Source organism: Malus sylvestris, chromosome 6 (genome assembly GCF_916048215.2).
Source record: "Malus sylvestris chromosome 6, drMalSylv7.2, whole genome shotgun sequence".
NCBI classification, from domain to species: Eukaryota; Viridiplantae; Streptophyta; class Magnoliopsida; order Rosales; family Rosaceae; genus Malus; species Malus sylvestris.
This window is the reverse complement of record NC_062265.1, coordinates 5,617,378-5,638,921: the sequence shown is the minus strand read 5'-3', so window position 1 is coordinate 5,638,921 and position 21,544 is coordinate 5,617,378. Positions and strand designations below refer to the sequence as shown.

The 21,544-nt window shown below is 37.0% G+C and overlaps 1 protein-coding gene across 4 annotated transcripts; it reads right to left on the bottom strand.

Moving 5' to 3' along the window:
• Positions 1-1,237: 1,237 nt before the first annotated feature.
• LOC126626595 (uncharacterized) lies at positions 1,238-18,543 on the bottom strand. 4 transcript variants are annotated; one of them, XM_050295964.1, is made up of 24 exons: positions 18,250-18,543; positions 16,478-16,656; positions 15,633-16,389; positions 14,839-14,954; positions 13,596-13,804; positions 13,120-13,239; positions 12,481-12,609; positions 12,248-12,373; positions 11,688-11,743; positions 11,487-11,586; positions 10,825-10,942; positions 10,541-10,750; positions 9,580-9,907; positions 8,964-9,057; positions 7,769-7,877; positions 7,367-7,632; positions 7,115-7,239; positions 6,521-6,755; positions 5,076-5,264; positions 4,700-4,986; positions 3,442-3,649; positions 3,119-3,358; positions 2,725-2,810; positions 1,238-1,788 (listed from the first exon to the last, which is right to left on the bottom strand). In XM_050295964.1, exons 2-24 carry the CDS (start codon positions 16,527-16,529, stop codon positions 1,629-1,631), a joined length of 4,320 nt encoding a protein of 1,439 aa, XP_050151921.1. In that variant the 5' UTR covers positions 16,530-16,656; positions 18,250-18,543; the 3' UTR covers positions 1,238-1,628. The 4 variants fall into 4 exon arrangements, with proteins under 4 accessions (XP_050151921.1, XP_050151922.1, XP_050151923.1 ...); XM_050295965.1 differs by having other exon boundaries at positions 16,478-16,650; XM_050295966.1 differs by lacking the exon at positions 18,250-18,543 and adding an exon at positions 17,996-18,219.
• Positions 18,544-21,544: the final 3,001 nt, after the last annotated feature.

The window sequence follows — 21,544 nt, the reverse complement described above, 5'->3', positions numbered from 1 at the left end:
TGCTTGCTATTTTGTCTAATAGTCTAAAATTCATATAATCATTTTATAAAATGGGATGTGTGAGGAAGTGTATCTCAATTCGAAATTATACATTTATGTTGAAATTAAGCATGTGTTTGATATTTGTGAATTTACAACTGCTTAATGTTAAGGTAAATACTGATTACAAAATTTTTGTACGATTTTCAATCCCGCAGCATCTCCCGGGCTATTCTTTGCTAGTCTTTTCGAAAATCAACGTCTGAATCAATTCCAATGTTTTCCTAGATAAAGCAAAGTTAATAGTTGACAATAAGTTACAGAACATAACGGTGTTATAGTCAGTTCCATATAATCAAATGTAATTTATTTTGTCACTTAGTACTACAATTTAGTGGTATTCTTCTTTACTTGTAAATAAGAGGTCTTAGGTTCGATTCCCGTCATAGGCGAATTTGAATCCCATTATTGATAGTCTATTGTGAGGCTAAGCACACCCATTCCTTTTAGTTTAGATAATATGCTTGTTAAGTCATTCACTTTGAAAATAAATGTGGCTCAAACTTCCAACCACAATAAAATGACCAAAATAAACAAGAAATTATACGTATACGTCTATGGTAATTAAACTGATGTCGTTCTCCTATAAAACTGGATCACGAATCAATGATAATCAAATGTCGTTTTTCCTTCACTGTGATCTTCAGTTCTGCAGAACAACCCGAGATAAATTTAAATTTTGGTTAAACTTTCATGTACGTGAAATTCCGTCTCCGAATTTCACTATTTTTGTATTTTGCAGTTACTTATTTAGAATCTGTAGACCTTTTGGGAATCACTCCTAGTATTTTTTGGTAGAACACGATCTTATCAACGTGTAGGCAAAAACCGTCCACAAAACGGAGTGTAGGCAAAAACCGTCCACAAAACGGAGTAATAATGAAGGAGAAACAAGCAAGCAAAGGCAGGGTTAAAATGATCATTTGGACCATCTATTTCTGAAAGGCTGCAGCAAAGCCAGAGTAGCTTTCCCGTTTTAGAAAGCTACGTGTGTGGCCCATAAAGGTTTCCCACGTTGACCCACGACTGACCCGTTTCTGGGCAATTTTTGCAGGCAAATTTCCGGCTGCTTACGGTGGTTTGTCCCACTGAATTTATCCACAACCAAAGAAAGCTCTCTATATTAGAAACGGCGATTTTTTACATTAGACTATTAATTTCTAGTATAAACTAACTGATCGTGCTATCTACACATTCATTTTTATCGCTCACACACTATTAATTTATGCCATTGATCTTCAATTCATTCGATACAATAGAAAACCCACGAGAGGTAAAAAAAGGTGTAGATATAGCACCACCCTAAACTGACAACCTATGCTCTGTCGTCTTTAATTTGCCCTAAAATTTTTACACTCCATGTGCCTCTATGATTCCATGGAGGAAAGCTGCACACCTATAACCAATTATTTCATACAACTTTCAACCTATTTACAAAAGAAAGCAGCCACACCGATGCCGGAGCAGAAAATACCGGCGAAGAAGCCACACCGGTGCCGTGCCAATGCAAAACATAAAAGGATCCTTGCTTACAGCAGAATAGCAGAAAACCATAGAACCATCACGATCTCTATTGTCTTTCGTTTGTCTTACGGGCCAGACTCTTGTGCCCAAAAGGCGTCCGGATCTGGGATATATACAGAAGGATCTTCGATTTCCAAATTTGCTATATGCCAGTCCACAAACCGCGCTTGTATTAACTTCAATAGCAGGAGAATCGTTGGCAAAAGCCACCATTTATCATCATCCCTGAGACCACGCACAAGTCATAAGGAAATATACGTCACATTGATATGTATGTAAGATACAATGCACATATGAAGAAGATAAAAAGAATACTATTATGCAGTGGAAGAATACTAGTCACGCCAGGGCTTCTAGCAGCATAAAACCATCAGTGCAGTGAGAATATTCTTCAACTTCCAAGACTTCGACACAGTTTGTGCAGCTATGTGAGTAATAAAAAGTCCAAAAAGGAGAACCGTGTTGTGTGATTAAATTTGTTTTCTCAAAATTTTCAGTCTCTACCATAACCAAGCATGAACAGTCTTTTGGATGCCTTTCTATGCAACTACAATGGATGATTAAACTATTTTCTGTTGTTCGGTTTTGGATCCTTCACAAGGTTGTCACATTTAAGGCACTAAGGCTAACCATGATTGCACCCATCGGAAATTTAACATCAGCTCATTTCTAAAATTTTTAGTGGTTCACCAAAGTTGAGCAGAACAAAGAACTCTTCATGCTCTACAAACAGGTGAATATGGTAATGGCCACAAACCACAGATGAATTGGATTCGTCACCTTCTAATATTGAATCGATTACACTAATTTTGTAAACGTTCCCCTCACCTTGTCCTGGGCCTCCTGGCTATGCCAGTGCAATCACAGTTCTTATGGATAGAAATATTGGTCCTAACTACATAGTTTCCTATCCCAATAATGTTGTATTTGAAAAAGATTTGCAGATGTCCTATGAACTTTAGACACCCAAATCAATATAGCCTGGTGAAGCACAAGTCTTTCATTTATCGCATAGTTATGGAAGTGATCTTAATCCGCAAGGAGCACTATAAGCAATCAGGGTAAAGCGGAAGTTTTCACAGAGACATTAACATGCGTAACAAGGAATCTGACTATTAGTTTCAACTTTCAAGATAGAATGAAGTTGAGTTGAGGACTCACCTTCTAGTGTTCCATGTATCTGACTTGCCAGGTGGCCGGAAAAAGGAAAATCCATAATAAAAAATGCCACACATTAATGCGACCACCTGCAGAAGTCAAAATTGATTATATGATTATTAGAATAATACGCGACTGCAGAAGAACTGAACACTAATGCTTAGGCTCAGCCATGCATCACAGTAATTTTTAATGTGTATGTGTACATAAAAGAAGATATGTTATAATTAGATTAAGATAAAAGGAAAGCCAGGAGCATCTCATGAAACAAAATTTGCACTCTACAAGGGATGTGACATAGCTCAGCGTCTCATTTATAACCATAAGTTGGCCTAACTTGCGATAGGGATTTCTAAAGGCAATCCCGCTAAACCATATTTCAAGCTCTGAAACTCACCACATTAGAAAGGGATGTAGCATTCCACAATGCATATACACGAGCAAGTGAAGCTCTTCTAAGTTCCTTACTGAATAAAGCATTTAATCCAGCGAGGAAGGGAGAAAGCAAGGATAGAGGTAGTATAAGCAATACAGCAAGGAAAGCCCCCAGAGATATCCAGTAGAACTGAAGCAACATAAGAAGAGTGACAGAAAGGTCTGCTAAAAGCATGAAACTTATCAGCAGCAACAGGGTGTCCTGCAACATGAGTTTTATTAGGTCTTGGACAGCATCGAGATTCAGCCTACATTTAAACACCACAGAAGACCTATTTGAAGTACCTGATGACCAACAGGTCTTGTGTTGTGCAGTAAGAGAGAAAGTGGAAACAGGAAGTCCCTTTTATAATCCAAAGATTTCAAGGTAGTATGATTTATAAGACCTCCATTAATTCCTCCAGTTATCCTTTTAACAGATAATGCATGACCTACCAACGGCCAACTTTGCTGCATCTGCTTAAGACATTTTCTTGTACATGCAACATTAGACCTGAATTTTGATAGACAATGTAATCAATAATCAACCATACTAAACAATAGATACAGGGTTCAGAAATTAATCATGTGAGCATTATAAGGGTTCTAGCAGGCTATTTACTTTATCTCCAAATGACGTCAGTTACTCGGAAGTTTACACCTACAAATGATCAAATAAAAAAGGAAAATAAAAATTCATTGTTCCCTCCATATCATGCCAGTTGTACTAGTTTGATAAAATTTCCAATGAACACTGACATAATTGAATGGCGTCATCCTGATCTCACAATTGTACTTTTCGTTACTTTTCAACATGAAGATTTATTTCTTTGGTCCCACTATTTTTTCCTTCCCAGTTCTTGGTGGAGGGAGAATTTCTTCCATTCCAAATCAAAGTCCAGTGTTGGAATATATGTTGTCCCACATCCTAGCGGCTTAAGCTTTTGAGAATTTAAACAAACAATTTTATCATGGTATCACAGTGGAGACCCTTGTATCAGACTCAACAACCATCCCCTCACATTTGTCCAGACTCAGCCGTTTTGTGGATCAGTTATATCAGGTCATGCGCAGCATGCCTGGCCAAACAGAACATGTCTCGTGATAACATGCCCATGCAATACCATGTTCCATTTTAAAGCTTTCAACCAAAACTAATCGGCAAGAAGTGGAGAGGTCGAGGCTCTTATATTTATTTTATACACAGCTTATGATTCCAGATGTAGGATCGTATTTATGAACACATTGTACTTTCAGTTCCATTTTGTTTTCGATTTCTCAACTAAAGGAAAACTAATCTATTACCGTGTTCTCAACTTCAAATCAAACACAATTTTCATATAGGTAGATTAGACAAGGAAAATTAACATCTTCATCAGAAACAATCAGTCTGAAAGGTTCAAAGGTTGCATCTTAAATTGGTTGTGGAAACTCAAAATGGAAAACGGATAATCTCATTATATGTGTTTTGAAACATAAAAAATTGGTGATCCAGTGTCTGTTAGCAATCAACCTTCTCTTGAAAAAAAAGAAAAGAAACAAAAGTGCAATTGCTCAAAGTTACCTTGGTAGCTCGTTACCATTTCTATCCCCCATATCAGACTGGTGCACACTTTGAAGAGGATAATCCCCAACGACTACCAATATCCCCAGCTGATAATAACCAGTAGCTGTTGCTTGAAACCATCCAAGTTCAACTTTAACCCCATGAAATGCAAGTTGAGGGTTTGCATGGCTGTTTATCCAATTAATCACAGGAATGAGGTGAGAACGAATAGATCCATGCCTCACCATCCTCAACTGGGCATTCAAACCAGCCACCAAATGATTCCAAACAGTTTCTGGAACATGCTGAGAATAGAATGACATAATTTACATCAGATATAGATAACAAAAATAATGATTATATGGTTACTTAAGTATCATGTGAATCCACAGACCTGACCAAGGAGGTTGGTCAACAACGTATCATTGTGAAGATTGTAAGGTGACATATAGCTGCCATCACCACCAAAAATTATGCACATGGGAAACCTTTTCTGTATGATTGATACCATATCTAGACGCTTCTCATCACCACCAAGGAAAAAATCAATATATGCCACCATTAAGTCTGGTGTTGCTCCAACCTGCATCATTTTCAATTCTGAATATGAGAGATAGAAAACATAGACCATTGAATAGCTAAGTGCCAAAAATAGAAAAGTGAAGAACCAATGAAAACCCTATTACACAACAGAACCAAAATGACCAACGAAATTTGACAAAGTAGGAAAGGAAGTACAACCCGTTTACTCATTCATAATGAGACCTCGACATAACCAGTTCATACACTCAATGTTTGTTTCAATGCCTTGAGAGGATTTTTTTTTTCTACAGTTCCTCTCCTAAACAATCTACATAATCGAAGAGACATTGCTCCACAAACATCTACTTTTTTCTCCCCTAAGCCCACTTCTAATGCACCTTTTTTTTTTACTTTAAAGTGAAGTCAGTAGAGGAAAGATCCTAATCTATTAGTGAAAAGGAACAGGTAAATCGTGAATGCAGCTCCATTACAGACTGAGGTATAACCAAGGGAACTTTGGAAACCTAATAGAACCTACAATACTTACTTTATTGTTCACTACCAAGGATTTGCAGTTAAGGAACTTGATGATCAATTCAAAAAATCATCCCACTATGATTTTATGATATGCAAGCAGATTGATAGAAAAAGCGGCACATCCAGATAACAATGTTCAATGACATGTAAAATATGTTATAATTGCCTGACAACCTTTTCTATGGTCCAGATAATAACCTGCTAACTGATGGACTTATTTTATTTTCTTTGGTAAAAATTCTCACATAAAATGACCACTTGGGAGTTGGGATATAATCCTTGTGTGATTTATTTTCATTTCCAGAGATCGTACCATTTTTTTTCGTTTCAGCAGTGAATGATAGCTTTCACTAATGCTTGAGCTTGATTGATCCTAAGCTGATAAAGGAATGAATCTTGCCAAGAGTTGAAGACAGGAATCCGACTTTCACATTACATTACAGATGGATGCATCAAGAAAGATAAACGAAAGATCCGCACTCAATTAATGATGTTAAACGGCATCTGTAAGTTGTCTACTTCTGAGAGCTCGAGCAAGTTCCACAGAAGGTGTTGAAATCTTTTTGGATTAAATTTTCTTTTTTTATTTCTAAATCTGGTGAAATGAGCATCCAACTGAGAGGAACAGCCAGCATTAGTCTCTAACAACCACTAGAGGTTCGCCAATCTTGAAAACCTACGGAGTATGTATATGAACTATGAAGCTTGAAAAGAAATTATTCATATAATAAATGTAATTACAAAAATACTGGTAAGGAAGTGTAATAGAAAGAGTAAAACCTTCATCCCTTTGTACAAGGCTCGTGATCTGCAAGACCGAAGGCATGAATGGTCATATTCTGACTTCACATATTCCTGAAGGCGGTGAACTTTATTTCTTTGCCGCCACTGTTTCCAGGACCAGGAACAAGGATATGCAAGAACTGAAAGTATACTATGCACAGACCCTTCCCACCAATCATATGCAGCAACAGAATTGATCTCATCAATAAATCTGTTAAATGCATCTTCGTACCTGTACCAAAAGTAAGGGTTGAAAGTTGAAACACAAATAAATATTGTAATTTAGTAGACAGAACAACGGAATACTAACCTAAGTGGTGCTTTCGATTCAAGACTTATCTTGGACCAACAGTTAACTAATTATAGTAGTTTTAAGAGAGAAATGTGTTATTTACTAAAGCAAAAAGTCCGGAGAGAAAAAAAAAATCAAATCAAATGATTAGAACCAACATGTTGGTTTCAAGTGTACTGATACCAATGGGCAATACCCACCCCAACCATAATCCCAGTATCAGATATACTAATTCAAAAGATCAACACCGCATAAAAATTATAGTGTCGTATGGTCTCAAAGTTCAGTTATTTTCTTACACAATTTCAATGACCGCACTAGGTGGAGAGTATGGAAGATGCCATGGTTCTCTGAAAGTATTTGGACCCATAAAGTACATCCGATGAACATGGCTTTGAGTTTCTTCAACTCTGGTTCCCCGCACCTAAGTTATTATTATTTATGAAAAAAAACACATAAATAGGTCAAAAATTCTGAAAGTCAATAAAATCATCTCTGATTAAAAAAAAAAAAAAAAAGAGCATAAAAAATGAAGTGATACTTGTGTATACCTCAGATAGGGAAAGAAGATAGGGTAAGTGATGATGACTGTGCTGTTCAATTGAACCACCCCTCTGGTAAGAACAGGTTCCAACCAATTTGATTCTCAATGTACTTAACAACAGAGCAAGAATCCCCAAAATGCATGACAGTAAAATTGCAAAAGGCCAGGGACCCCCAAACGTATACAAAAGCTCCTCAAGAGGTGTATAGCATTTTGGCATCCTATACTTGTCTGATACACATTTATAGGGACATGATGGCTGAGTCACCCCACCTGCAGCAAGTGCGCACGATTCATGAGATGAAAGCCAGCATTTAAAAAGAAAGATCATAAGACAAAAACTCCATTGGTAAATTTGGGAGGGGGGGAGGGGGGGGGGGGTGGGGGTTGGACAAGGTCATCATAGTACCTCGCACATAGATAAACTCAGAACGACTGGGAAGAAGATCAACAGAACAGGGAGTACAAAGATGTGAATCAGAGCCATCAACATTTTTGAATGAGCCAACAGGACATTCCTGTAAAAGAAATCAATGCTCAAAATCCTTCAAACAAACCCAAATGGATCAATAAACCTCTGATTTCTATATATAGAATCTGCAACGCTGAGACTCAGCCCAATTCTGTCCAAGGGTTCAATCAATTCTTTTATGATGTCTTACCCAGAAAAGGAAGGGAAGGGCAAAAATTGTTGAAAAGGAGTCCAAGAAGTCAAGCTTGAGGCCAAGAAAAGCCCCTGCTGCTTTCCTTTCTGTTATAGTGGTTTCTCTGAATTTATTAGTAGAATAAAGCTAGTCGTGTCAAGGTGATGTGTTTCTTAGGTCCAAGGTCAAAGACACAACAGATGTGAAATCCAATTTTTTTAAGCATGTCCAATTGGTTTAGGTTGGGTTCATGTGAAAGTGCATGGGGTTTCCATCATTTGTTACGACAAATAAGAAAAGGAAATATCAATTACAAAAAATGCCACATGAATTCCTATTTAAATGGGTTGAGGTACATATCAAGCAGTCCTCTTTTAATTCCTTTCAGGTTGTTTTGGAAATCTAAGGTTGCAACCAAGATTAGGTTTTGTCTTGGTTATTGGTACACGGGAAGGTTAATACCTGAGATTTTCTCCAGACACATGCAATAGTTTGGGGGAGAATGCACCGTGTTTTCTTCTCTTGCTCTTTTAGCTCGAAGTTACAGCTTTTCATAAATGGTATAAAGTTTGTTCAGAGGTGGCAAAACACTGTTTTTCTTTGTTTGGTGAGAATTTTAAAGTATTGGGTGGTGGATAAAGGCTTAATACATATGGATCATATGATGATGTAGATTATTAGAGCTATTTGGACAGAAAGGAGTCAGCAAATCTTTGAAAATGTTAGAGGGTGGAAGTGGAGGAGATGTGGGAGAAGGTCAAGTATTGGGCAGCGCTTTGGTCTTCTGTCTCTCCTGTCGTTAGGCACATATCTCTATCTGATATTATACCAGGATAAGAAAGCTGTAGTGTCATTATTAATTTTGGTTTCTTAACCTAGAGACAGTTTCTCTTACGAAATAAAATTTCATTTGTTTCGTATAAAAAGAAAAGAAAAGAGACAATATCAAATAAAATTTACCTTGCAGAAGGTGCCGTATAGGCCCTTAGGGCATTTTTTTCCAGTGATAGTGCCATCATTTCCATGACGACCTCCATCATCCCCAGCACCTCCACTAGACACCACCAAGAAAGTAAATGCTGTTATTGGGTTTTTTTGGTGCTATACCTTATTAAAAAAAGAAAACCATTCAAGAAACATTGATTCCAAGATGAAAATTCTGAGCTCAAAGATGCTTAAACCAATATGCTGCATGTAGATCTGAATGGAAACTTAAAAGACAACATGTAATATTGAAAACAGAAAAGCATGTTTTAAAACACTTTTAGCATAGCATATAATCACTTCCACATGCAGCGTATTGGTTTTAGCATAGCAAATTATTTTTTGTATATGGAGTTTCTGCATTTTATGAGAGGCCCCACAGAATCTGGCATTAAAATCATGCACAGAATTTGGGTGTAAGGAAGTGATAGTGCTGTTTTCCAAGAGTATAAGAACAAAAAGCTGGAAACAACACACAGCGTACTGTGTTAATTAACCATTTGTCATCCAAAAAGGATATTCAAAGAGTTGAAAGCAGCACCAAGTGTACCAATGTGCAGCTTATGTAAAATATAAAGAAACTAAATTTTACCTGCTGTTAATGGAGCCACTTATACTAGCAACCGGAACATATTCATCTCCAAAATCTATCTTAGACCAATGAAAATGAACTCTTCCACCCCCACCTCCACCTCCACCCAGCGGACCACCTTTTCCCCCAGCAACGGATAAAGATGAACTCTGTGTAAGTAATCTAAGCTCCTGAAGGAAAATAAGGATTGTCCCACCTGAGCCTCCACCAAGTCCACCAATCGAAGAACCATTACCCTTTCTAGCTGCTTTATCAAAGCTTTGACCATCAGCACTCAAAGTTCCAAAGACATCAAGCCTTAAGAGTGGCCACTGGATGGACCCCATGACTGACAAGCATGAGATTGATTGTAAGTGAGATCCAAGTACTATGTCAAATATATCTAAACTATTAATCCATAACTTCAGCCTCTTGGATCTTGTATCAACAGAACAACACCAAATTGCATGGCGCTACAATACATTAGTCCCACTAAAGGGGGTTCTGGGAAGGCATATCTAGCTATGGTCCCAACATTTGACATTTTTATATTAATTGACTGTTAGAAAAATATTAATAAAGTTATGCTGAACTGTGCAAGATCTTTTACTGTTGCAAAATCTTTGTTACGTCGGGGGTTAACAATAACCTTATATCCTAACACCACCCGCATATGCAGGACTCTTTCACCACCAGAGCCTAACACATAAATTTCAGCGTCTGTTGGCAGGTTGCAGTTGCATGGATTTGAACTGAAGATCTCACGAATACTATGAAAAATTGCTGGTTTACCTCTATTCTTAAAAGCTGCTATGATGTGGGCACAATTTAATCTATACTATAACATTTACCAATCATTCCCCCCTCCAACCACATATTTGAACTGAAGATCTCACGAATACTATGAAAAATTGCTGGTTTACCTCTATTCTTAAAAGCTGCTATGATGTGGGCACAATTTAATCTGTACTATAACACTTACCAATCATTCCCCCTCCAACCACATTCCCATACGACGGATTCGGACCCTCAGCTCCACTCCCCAATTCACATGGGAGATCTGCATTGCCATATTCATTACCACCATTGCATACCCTCCCATTAAAATATCCAGAGCCCCCTCTTCCCCCATGTCCAGCACCACTACCAGCTCCATTTGAATAGTTTCCACTTCCAATACCTTTACTGCAACCTGAAAAACATGGTTTTGATTTAGTTAGATGCTTAAAAGATTGCACATCTTAGTTCCCGAATAAACTCCTTTACCTAGTTCTGATGCAGTGATCAGGCCATTATTATTAACAATAATAGTCCTCGCCCTGTGGATGTGAATAACACTTCCCTTCACAATGCCATCTACAAGAAGATCCTCAACACGACATATCTGTAAAATGTTAACAAATATTATTTTAACAATAACAATGAGCCTACAAGTTGATACTTCAAGGGGTAACCAACTGGTAAGAAAAAGTTATTTCATTAAAGAGTTGAAGCCGGATATAGAAGAAAGTAACCAAAAACAGAAGTGTTGGTATTAGAAAAACTCATGGCCAGCACCATAAGACCATAAATGGAAGTCTGTACAAACTTGGACCAGTGTCCTGCTTTTACTCTACAGGGACAAAATATAGATAGATAGAAAGAAAGAAAGTAAGAAAGAAGAGACGGGAATTCCTCTTGCAGGTAAAAAATAACATTATGATTTATTATTTAAACTTAGTAACTAATATGGTTCCACCCAGGAAAGGTTAGATTCTGTATAGGAATTAAATGACTAGAAATCTAAGCATTCAAAAAATAGAGACTTCTAACCTTAAAAAGTAACAATAAAACATGCATAAGAAAATAAACAACAATTAATATACAGCAGATATCGCTGAATATGCATTAAAATCTCCATGTATCTCTAATAAAATTCTGCCTCTTACTTGAAGTGAAAAGGAAAGTGTATAATTAACATGGCAATCATCTGGCGGAGTAATCAAATCCAACGGGCATGTTTGACTCTCACACAGGGATTTTGTTACCCTACAAAATTGGATTCAAAACAAATATTCATAGAACTTCTCAGGCCAAATAAATAAGAAAACGTAAGCTGAGAGCAACAATACGCTAAACTTCATACTCACACATTTCTGCTAGCATCATCATCCAATGGAGCCTGAAGTAAAGAACCAGCACCAACCTGTTGTAAGAAGCATAAAAAGTTGTAAGGCGGTTTGACAAATGGAATTCAAGAGTTTCACATCCATAGAAAAGAATGTAGCAGAAGAACTCATACAAAAATATCCACTTTGGTCAGAATAAAGGAAACAAAATGGAGCACTAGGGAGAAAAACACACATATAAAGTTAGTAATAGCAAAAATGTCACAATCTAAAAGCATTGAAAACAAAAACTTCTCATAGGTTCTAGATAGGGCCAAGTGTCAATACCACATCTTATTTAAAACAAATATCATATAGGATTGATGTGAGGATGATGATGATGTTGATAATGATGACAACAACGAGATAATGTATACTTATAAAAGAATCGATAGACAAACAGGATTGATTTTGCAAATCTATGAGCTCTTGCTTTTTCAAATTAGAATTGCACTAAAATATTAGAAGCAAACTTTTAGAACATGATAGAAAGAAAGTAGTAAAATAATTTCTTGATACAAATTTATCCACGAATGGCTTACTGTTATGTTATAAAAGAGAGACAAGGAGAGTCGCTGGGCTTTTATTGCATCACCATGGCCGGTCAACTTCAGTAGTCCCTGACCATATACACCCAAGTTTGTATTTGAACTGATGACAGAGTTATGCTGCAAAACACAAAGCACCAACCCAGATTTTCAATTCCAAGAAAGGTGAAAGGTATAAGTGCAAGAAATTTAAAGCATAAATTAGGATGAGGTTCAGACAATCATACCCTCAGAACAATCAGATTCCTGACTTCAAGAACGGAAGCAGTAACAATGGTATTTCCACCACCATCTATTTGAATTTTGGAGTTCCACATGAGTAACATCTTGACAGAAACTCTAAATGCACCAAAAACCTTCATTTTAATTAAAACAAAGAGAAAGCTTCACTCAATTAGTTCATGAACAACACTCATGAGTCAGCTTATAACATAGGCAGACATGATTATATTACAGCTATAATACACAGAATCTAAAAGTACAAAAAAAAATTCTAATAAAACTACATATAGAAGTTGGATCCACTTTGGTGTTCCGCCTAAGAAACCAATTCTATTCCTTTTGACTTTCTTGGTCGGGTACCATAAAAAAGTTATGTTAGCAATTTGTAAGTGCCATAAAAAAGTTTGAACTTGAGCTTAGCCTCATCTTTCTAAGGCAGCTTGAGCTTTGGTTCGAGCCCCTTCATAGAGGTAATGGCTCAAGCTTAATTGAGATTAGATCAACCCAAACTCAAACAAGTCAGATAATGAACCTGTCTTGGCTTTCTTGGCTTGTTTTCATCAAGGATTTAAACTCCAGGCAATTGCTTGTAATTCAATAGAACATTCTATTTACGAAAATGAAATGTTCTAATAGTTGCTTGCCTTTATGATGGAATCACTCATCAGAAGTTCTTCAGCAACAAGCTCAAATTCTGAAATTGGATACTCAGACAGTCCAAAGATGATGCTGCCTCCACGGTATAGACTGATTTGGCCTCTCACCTTTCAATCAAAGAGGATGTATTCATAAGTTCAGTGCATGTATCTTCTGTACAGTGTATAAAATACAGGAATCCACTTATACTAAAGGTGAAATAAATACACGATAAAAACGTAATACTAGACACAACCTTCTTGAACAAGTCTATGGACATGCCATAGTACCTTTAAGATGAAAAAACAGGTGCCTGAATCAAGTCTATATAACAGGGGAGATCCCACAATGAAATGTTATGAAGCCAGATTTTATGCATTATATAATTGTCACACCACCGTGGGAACAGAAATATTTTTATAAAAACAAATAAATTGTCACATGAAAACTAATTAATTACTTGAGAAGACTTAAAATTGGCAACCTGAACTCTGGTCCAAAGAAGTGGAACCAACACTTTTGCATTATTCTCCACAAAAACATGAGACCATAACGGCCTGGTAGGAAAATCGAGCAAAGGGGTTTCAGTTGCTGTTGTGATATTGTCATTTCCAACTCTTAAACTAAGTAAATCTGCATTAAAGTATGTGCCAGCTGCTCCTGCATTCCCAGGACACCCGATACTCAAACCACCTGACATGGAAAAAGCATAATAAATTCAAAAGCTCCATTTTTCTGTAGAAAATAGCTTTACAAAAGAAAACGAATAGTTCTTGTAGAAATAATCAATGTTGGAAACTAGACATAAGCTTGTGTTTGTGAGTCTTTATAAACACTAGACGCTTAGAAACTGAAAAGTTTATTACTTGAAAGTACGTATAGCAATTAATAGAATAACACAGATATGCTTTTTATCATTAAAAAAGAAACAATTTTATTAGAAGCAAACTAGTACAGACAGTAAACAAATGTCCACCAAGAACCAGTTACATACAGATTAACAAAAACAATACCATAATGGTACCGTTATCCTAAAAAGGCCTTCCAATCTAGAAAAATAGACGACAGAGAACAATGAACAATCCATGTACTCAAGCCCAAAGTGAAGTCAACAACCTCATCCTTTCCCACACAGCTATTCCTCCATATGTTTTAAGGACGTATTTTCTGCATCTTGAAATAGGGGGAAACAATGACACCCTTGTTAAGGGCATATTTGTAGTAGTGACACCCCCTTATTATTGTTAAAATATTTGTATTGTGGTAGTGCTACCCCCTTATTATTTGTTAGAAAATTTCATATTGTAGTAGTAGTGCCACCCCCATATATCAACATAAGGCTCTGCCTCTAAAAGTCATACCATTAGAGGCAGGGTGCGTTATACAGTGGTGCCTGGATATATATTGGAGGCAACTAGCTACAAAAGAAAAGTGAGGCCGGAACATCCTTAGTCAGGAAAAGTTTTTACATCTGTCCGATAAACAATACAGATTGAAAGGTCTCATACGTATACTTTCTAAGGTTTCACATAAATTAGGACTTTTGATCTACTTTCCAGTAGATAGAACAAAGTATGTAAAATAACATTACCACATTATGAACAATTTCTTGTACGCAACCATTCAGATGGATATATTTACAACTCTAACATAAGAACCAAACATTTATAAGTTTAAAATTTTTTGCTCTATCTACCAGCTAAAGATGTCTGAAAAATGGTACAAACCATGCACAGTGACCGTTACATCTTCTTGTATGCTGTAGCAATCAAGTGATATTCTTCCACCACCACCTCCACCCAATCCTCTTCCGCCAGCAGCACTTACAGTACCATATCCCTTCCTGTGGACAGGACCAAAATGCAAACAATTGAAAAGAATCAGAGAAGTTAATTTAGTTTGAATGCATTCTTTGAAGTAAATAAATGCATAAGCATATCAACATTCATCTACCAACATTCTCAAGAAAAAAACAAAATGAAATAAGAAGAAAGAATGTTAATCCTATAAAGGTTTTGACGAAGTGTTCATCATTATGGAAATTGATATAATTTTAAATTGAAGGTGAAGTGAACAATGAACAAGAGAAACAAATTGTTCAGTGTCCATGTATCTCTATAAAAATGCCAGTGGATAAACATTTTCAGCCTTGTTGAGTGAAGGGCATGCAAAACTGGAAGGTGGGAACAGAATAACTTTTGAAAAGCATCAGGGCAGAGGTCGAAGATCTGTGGTATAGAGTGAATGTTCGGTCATCCTTATGGTCATCTTTCCCTAAACACTTGACTGACGTTCACGTTAGTCCAACTCATATTGATTTGGCTGGAATTTTGTAGTGTGTGGTTTTCTCTGTTTTGCGCTTCTTAGTTTCTCTTGCCTAGGTCAACTATTGTCCTCTATGAACTTTCTTTTCCAACCCATAAAATAATAACAAATAAAAAATGTATCGACCAGCCCTTAAACAGTTTTGTGCATCATCCACACCCAAAGTAGAAGGACAATATAAAAAGTATCTACTCACAACTTTACAGCATGTACAAAAATACTTCCACCAGATCCTCCTCCGCCAGTAGTCCCTCCGTCCCCTCCTTCTGCAGTTACAGACCCATTTATATATACCATATCCTTGACTAGAAGCTTGACACGTCCTCCACCATTCCCTCCAAATGGAATTTTAGTAGATGTACCACCACCCTTGCTCCCATAACTCCATGGCTCAGACAAAGTTGACCAAGTATAAACATCACCACCCCAGTAACTTGTCTGGTTATTTTTCAAGCAAGAAGCACCTCTGCCGCCATGCCCTCCACCACCTCCATCATAGCCCACTGGAGTCCCACTAGTTTGAGAAGGCGGCAATCCACCCAAAGATGTTGTATTAATAGAAGAGTTGTATTCCATAGTCAGATTTGCCGCCGAAAAAACTACAGAACCAGCAACTATTTCCGCAGAGTGACCAATTTTAACATTTCCTGACATATTAAATGTAATCATGCAGCCTTCTATTGGACACACAATTGATACATGAGGGAGAATCTCCAAGTTTCCAGTCCCACGAATGTAAAGGTCAGAACTTAAATACAAGTTTGAGTTTAGCAAGCACGTAGTATTGAATGATCCAACACCCTCTAGGTCCTCACAAGATACTTTATCTTTCAACGGGGATGATGGCATTGGGATCTTGTAAGTTGAGGTGCTTCTTTGAAAACCATCTATTATATCTGAGCTGAGATTATGCAACCAGTCTTTTGAAACAGCTCTTGCACTTCTGTACTGCCCTGAAGTAAGAGAAAGGGCAGAAATGCAAACATGCCCCGCCAGAATGCAAAACCAAAGGTACCATTTCATTTGTAAAGGAGACATTACCACTCAGAGTGACGGAATAATTTACTCTGTCATATGCACATAGATTTAACATAAATGTAATTTTTCAGGTCAGCTTCAGCATGCAGTAGTAGTTGCACAAAAAAATATCAGGTTTGTCAAACCATCTTCATGAACATTGCCACTTCTACTGTCCATTAACATTCAATGTTGTCCTGCAACTACAGCCATCAAGTTAAAGATGACTTTGTATCAAGGAATGGAGAAATCAAATAAACATAAGAAAACAAACCAATAATCAGACTACAGGGTACAGGGAAACACAAAACAAAACGGACAATTTAAAACTCAACACCTAAAACAGCAGCTTCAAGTTACAAAACGTCTAAGTCTTGCAGCAGCCATATCCTTGACCCACCGAATCAAGAACCAGTAAAACAAGCACCACCTGATGGAGATAACTCAACAACACAACTCAATAATATAACTTTTACTCCCCTTTCTATTGTTGAGACTTGAGAGCGAGACTTCAACCTGGGGGGGCACTAAATAAAACCGCAAGAAAACCGCTTCAGCTAACAGTATCTATTTTATCCCCTTTTCTATCTTAAAATAACTTCTTCAGTCTCAAGCCTAGTTGATCAGAATGCATAAGATAAGATCTAAATATTATGTTGGCATAATCCTTTTAAAACCCACACTTTCAGTTACTGCCGCCTCTAAAAACATTATTATTATCAGTATTTTGCTATTTTTGTGGAGTAGTTTGATATTTTACCGCTACAAAATATGCTTCTATGTGCCCAATCTACCTTCCAGGCCGTTTTCCATTTAAAGCTGTTCAGCAGAATCTCATAATAACGCTAGACGTCTGTTGTTTAGTCTGTAAGAGTCATCCTAAACCCGAAAAACTGATGTAAATAGGAAATTGGAAAGTTCTTCTAGAGTAAGTACGACATGGATGAGACACCAATCATTGGAGGGGCCTAGATTCTAAGGAAATTCCTACAATACACTAATAACAACGGGGAGTTTCTACGAAACAGTACTTAATTACCAAACAAACAAAGAAACATTGCATAATTTTCTGATATTTCTAAGCGGCTGTTTAGTATCCCAACTCCCTAAAAGTTACACAATAAAAAGCTAAAAAGAATCCTTGACTATCCATTAGATTCCACAAGTGATTTGCATCAAAAACACGAGTGCTCAATGCAATGACATGAAACCACATTGAGTAAATTTCCTAAAAGACAAAGTTTTAATCACGTACAAATGCATTAGTTAGTTTACGTTCAACCCCACTAGATAAACACTTTGTGTGTAGAATACTAGAATGTCATACTATAAGAGAAAAACCTTAGTATGGAACAATTCATTTACATTCAAAGACTCTTTAATGCATTTTCAACACCCCGTCCTTTCGAAAATACCAGCCCCAATTCACTATCCAGATATCATACTAGTCTTTCCAATTAATCCCGCACCGCAATTACAAGCTTCATTCATTGCCCGGAAGAAAAAAGCACAATAACGGAAGAGAGCTAAACAATCACTCACAAATTCAAGAAGACATACACGCACAAACGCAATCACTCAAACCAAGTGAACACAGAAAACAGTAGAGAAAAGGGGATTCGGCGTTCCATGATGATCTGCCATTTCAGCTTCTGGACTCACATTTATACAATAACTAGCAGAATCAAGCAAACTAAACCACGAACAAAAAACTTCGAACACATCTATCAATTCAAGAAAGAATCAAACAATTCAAATTCCGAATTCAGTCAGCAGAAATAGCATGAAAATTGTACCGTTCGGGCGGAAGAGAGAAGGCAGCAGACGAAAATTCCCAAAGCGCTGGCAAAGGAAGCTTCGCTTTTTCTTTTTTCTGCGCTTTGCTTTTATGTACTGTTTTTAATTGGATTGGACTGTTTGTTTTTCCTTCTCTGTTTGTTTGTTTTTGTATTTATTTACAACTGTAGAGAGAGAGAGAGAGAGAGAGAAAGAGAGAAAGAGAGAGTAGAGTCGAGTGGAGAGTGAGTGAGAGAAAAGTCTGTTACGGACGAGTCCGAGGTCTCCACGGCGGCAGAGGCTCTCTTCTCCTCTCCCAAAAGCTACGTTTTGCTAGCTGGACTTTTATTATTATTCAATTCTTTTTTCCATATATTTTTAATTGTGATCATTTCCCGTCATTACAATTATCTTAAAAGGATATAAATTTAAATTTTCAAATTTTGTCTGTCATTTTTTTTTTGACTCCACAAAGTCCAATTTTTTCTTTTTAGACTAATCAATTTGGCGGGATATCTTATTCAAGCCAACTCCCAATTCTGTTTTCCATATATTTTTAATTGTGATCATTTCCCTTCATTACAATTATCTTAAAAGGATATAAATTTAAGTTTTCAAATTTTGTCTGTCAAAAAAAAAATTTTGACTCCACAAAGTCCAATTTTTTCTTTTTTAGACCAATCAATTTGGCTCTTATTTCTGCTGCCAAAATTTGATAACCTTCACTATCAAGCCAACTCCCATTTTTTTGCTGATTTTGGGGCATATGATTTGATTTGATTTGATTTTGGGGCATGTTTATTCGTAATAAAGTTATTTACTAAATGATTTGAAATTAGAAATGACGTTGATTTCAATTAATTGTTGACATTGTTTTTGGGAAAAAGAAAGAGATTTTATATGAGGAATTTTTTTTTTTGGAGTTGGCTACAATACATATATGTAATTAATACATTTAGGGTGTGTTTGTTTCATCTTCTTAGATGAGACTGGACTAGACTAGAATAATTACTAGTGTCGTCCCATGTTTGGTATGCACATGGATTAGGTTTAATGAGATTACACATGACCCCCTTGGATTATCACATTTTTCATTATTTTAGTGATTTCGATGACATTGATAATTATTTAATCTTGCGTTTGTTGCATTATTTAAACTTCTATATTCATATTCATCTTTTAGGGTTCATATTGAAAAATAATGCATAGTGGAGTAAATAAGTCATTTAATATTAAATTTTAATATGGGATGCATTTAACATTTTATTTTTTTTAATGCGGGTAGAAAAGAGAGAATATAAATTTTTTTTAAAAAAAAAAACCTAATAAGGTCAAAATTGTCATTGCATAGTGGAGTAAATAAGTCATTTAATATTAAATTTTAATATGGGGTGCATTCAACATTTTGTGGGTGTTAATATAAAAAGCCTTACTTTTTCTATTATTTTGAATGATTAAGTTTAGGGTTTGTATGTTTTTTTTTTTTAATATTTGTTTTATATGTTTTAACTCCGCTTGTGTAAGTTTATCTTACATTGCCGGTCCCAAGCCTGGGTAAAGGAGGAGGGGGAGGGCGTCTGGTAGTCGACAGCCGGCACTCCACAGTTACGTCGAATCCTTATGAAAATGAATCCAGAACGAAATCGCGCTAAAGCTAGGGCGTCACCCGTAAGTGGCGCGCTGTGTGGCCCGAGCACAGTGATAAGTGAGCAAGGGTCGCTGTATCTCCATCGGCACCCCGATGCAGTGTTAAATGAGCAAGGGGGCCATAGAAACTTCTTTTCGAACGACTCCACTCAAAGTTGTTTGGGAGCATATGCTCCTATCAACTTTACACAGGACACACAAAAGAAATACTTTGATCCTATTGGACGGGGGAGGGTGAAGAAGCTAGGACAGAAGGGTAGAGTTCAAGAGAGTAGAATGCGTTTAGGAACGTGGAATATAGGAACCTTAAAAGGGAAAATCTATGGAAGTAGTGGAAGTTATGGTGAGGAGAAGGATAAATATTATGTGCCTACAAGAAACTAAGTGGGTTGGTCTTAAGGCAAAGGATCTAGAAAATTCAGGGTTTAAACTTTGGTATTCGGGCACAAATAGAACGAGAAACGGTGTTGGCATCATCGTGGACAAGACCTTGACACAAGATGTTGTAGATGTCAAAAGGGTAGGAGATAGAATCATGGCAATCAAGATTGTAATAGGACAAGAACTCATCAATGTGATTAGTGCGTACGCACCTTAAGTAGGGTTGGGTATGAGTTCGAAGGAGAAATTTTGGGAAAACATTGGAGACTTGGTGCAAGGAATTGCCCAAACGGAGAAGTTATTTATAGGAGGAGATTTAAATGGACACGTGGGCAGGGAGACAGGCAACTATGGAGGTTTTCATAGTGGCCATGGTTTTGGGGAGAGAAACGAGGATGGGGAAGCTATCTTGGATTTTGTAATGGCATATGATCTCTTCTTAGCCAACACCTTCTTTAAGAAGAGAAAAGAACATGTGATCACCTACAAGAGTGGGTCGTCAAAAACACAAATAGATTTCCTTCTAATGAGGAAAGGGGATCGTATAACTTGTAAGGATTGCAAAGTTATACCGGGAGATAGCTTGGCTAATCAACATCGCTTGTTGGTGATGGATGTACATATCAAAAGAGTGAGAAAAAAGAACAAGATTTGGAAGTGCCCAAGGACTAGATGGTGGAATCTAAAAGGAGAAAAACAAGCCATTTTCAAAGAGAAAGTAATCACCCAGTGTGGGTGGGATAGAGAGGGGGAAGCTAGCCAAATGTGGGATTCCATGGCTAGTTGTATCCAAAAAGTAGCAAAAGAGGTATTAGGAGAGTCCAAGGGCTTTGCCCCACACAAAAGGAATCTTGGTGGTGGAATGAGGAGGTACAAACAAAGGTGAAGGCTAAGAAGGAATGTTGTAAAGCCTTATACAAGGACAGGACCGATGAAAATGGTGAAAGGTATAGAAGAGCGAAGCAAGAGGCGAAGAAAGCTGTGAGAGAAGCTAAATTAGCGGCTTATGACGACATGTATAAGCGACTAGATACCAAAGAATGAGAGTTGGATATCTATAAACTAGCTAGAGCAAGGGAAAAGAAGACAAGGGACCTAAACCAAGTGAGGTGCATCAAAGATGAGGATGGAAAGGTTCTTGCTACAGAAAATGGGGTCAAAGACAGATGGAGAGGTTATTTTCATAATTTTTTCAATTTAGGACATGAAAGGAGTACTTCTTTAGGGGAGTTGAGTAACTCAAAAGAGTGTAGAAACTACTCCTTTTATCGTCGAATCAGGAAGGAA

Excerpts from the sequence above, each read along its gene's own strand:
- LOC126626595 (XM_050295963.1), bottom strand. The coding sequence starts at position 16,474 with ATGTCTCCTTTACAAATGAAATGGTACCTTTGGTTTTGCATTCTGGCG. Across the intron at positions 5,265-6,520 it reads CCTTGTACAAAGGGATGAAG|GTTGGAGCAACACCAGACTT; the intron begins GTTTTACTCTTT and ends AAAATGATGCAG. Across the intron at positions 1,789-2,724 it reads GATACATGGAACACTAGAAG|GGATGATGATAAATGGTGGC; the intron begins GTGAGTCCTCAA and ends GCGTGGTCTCAG.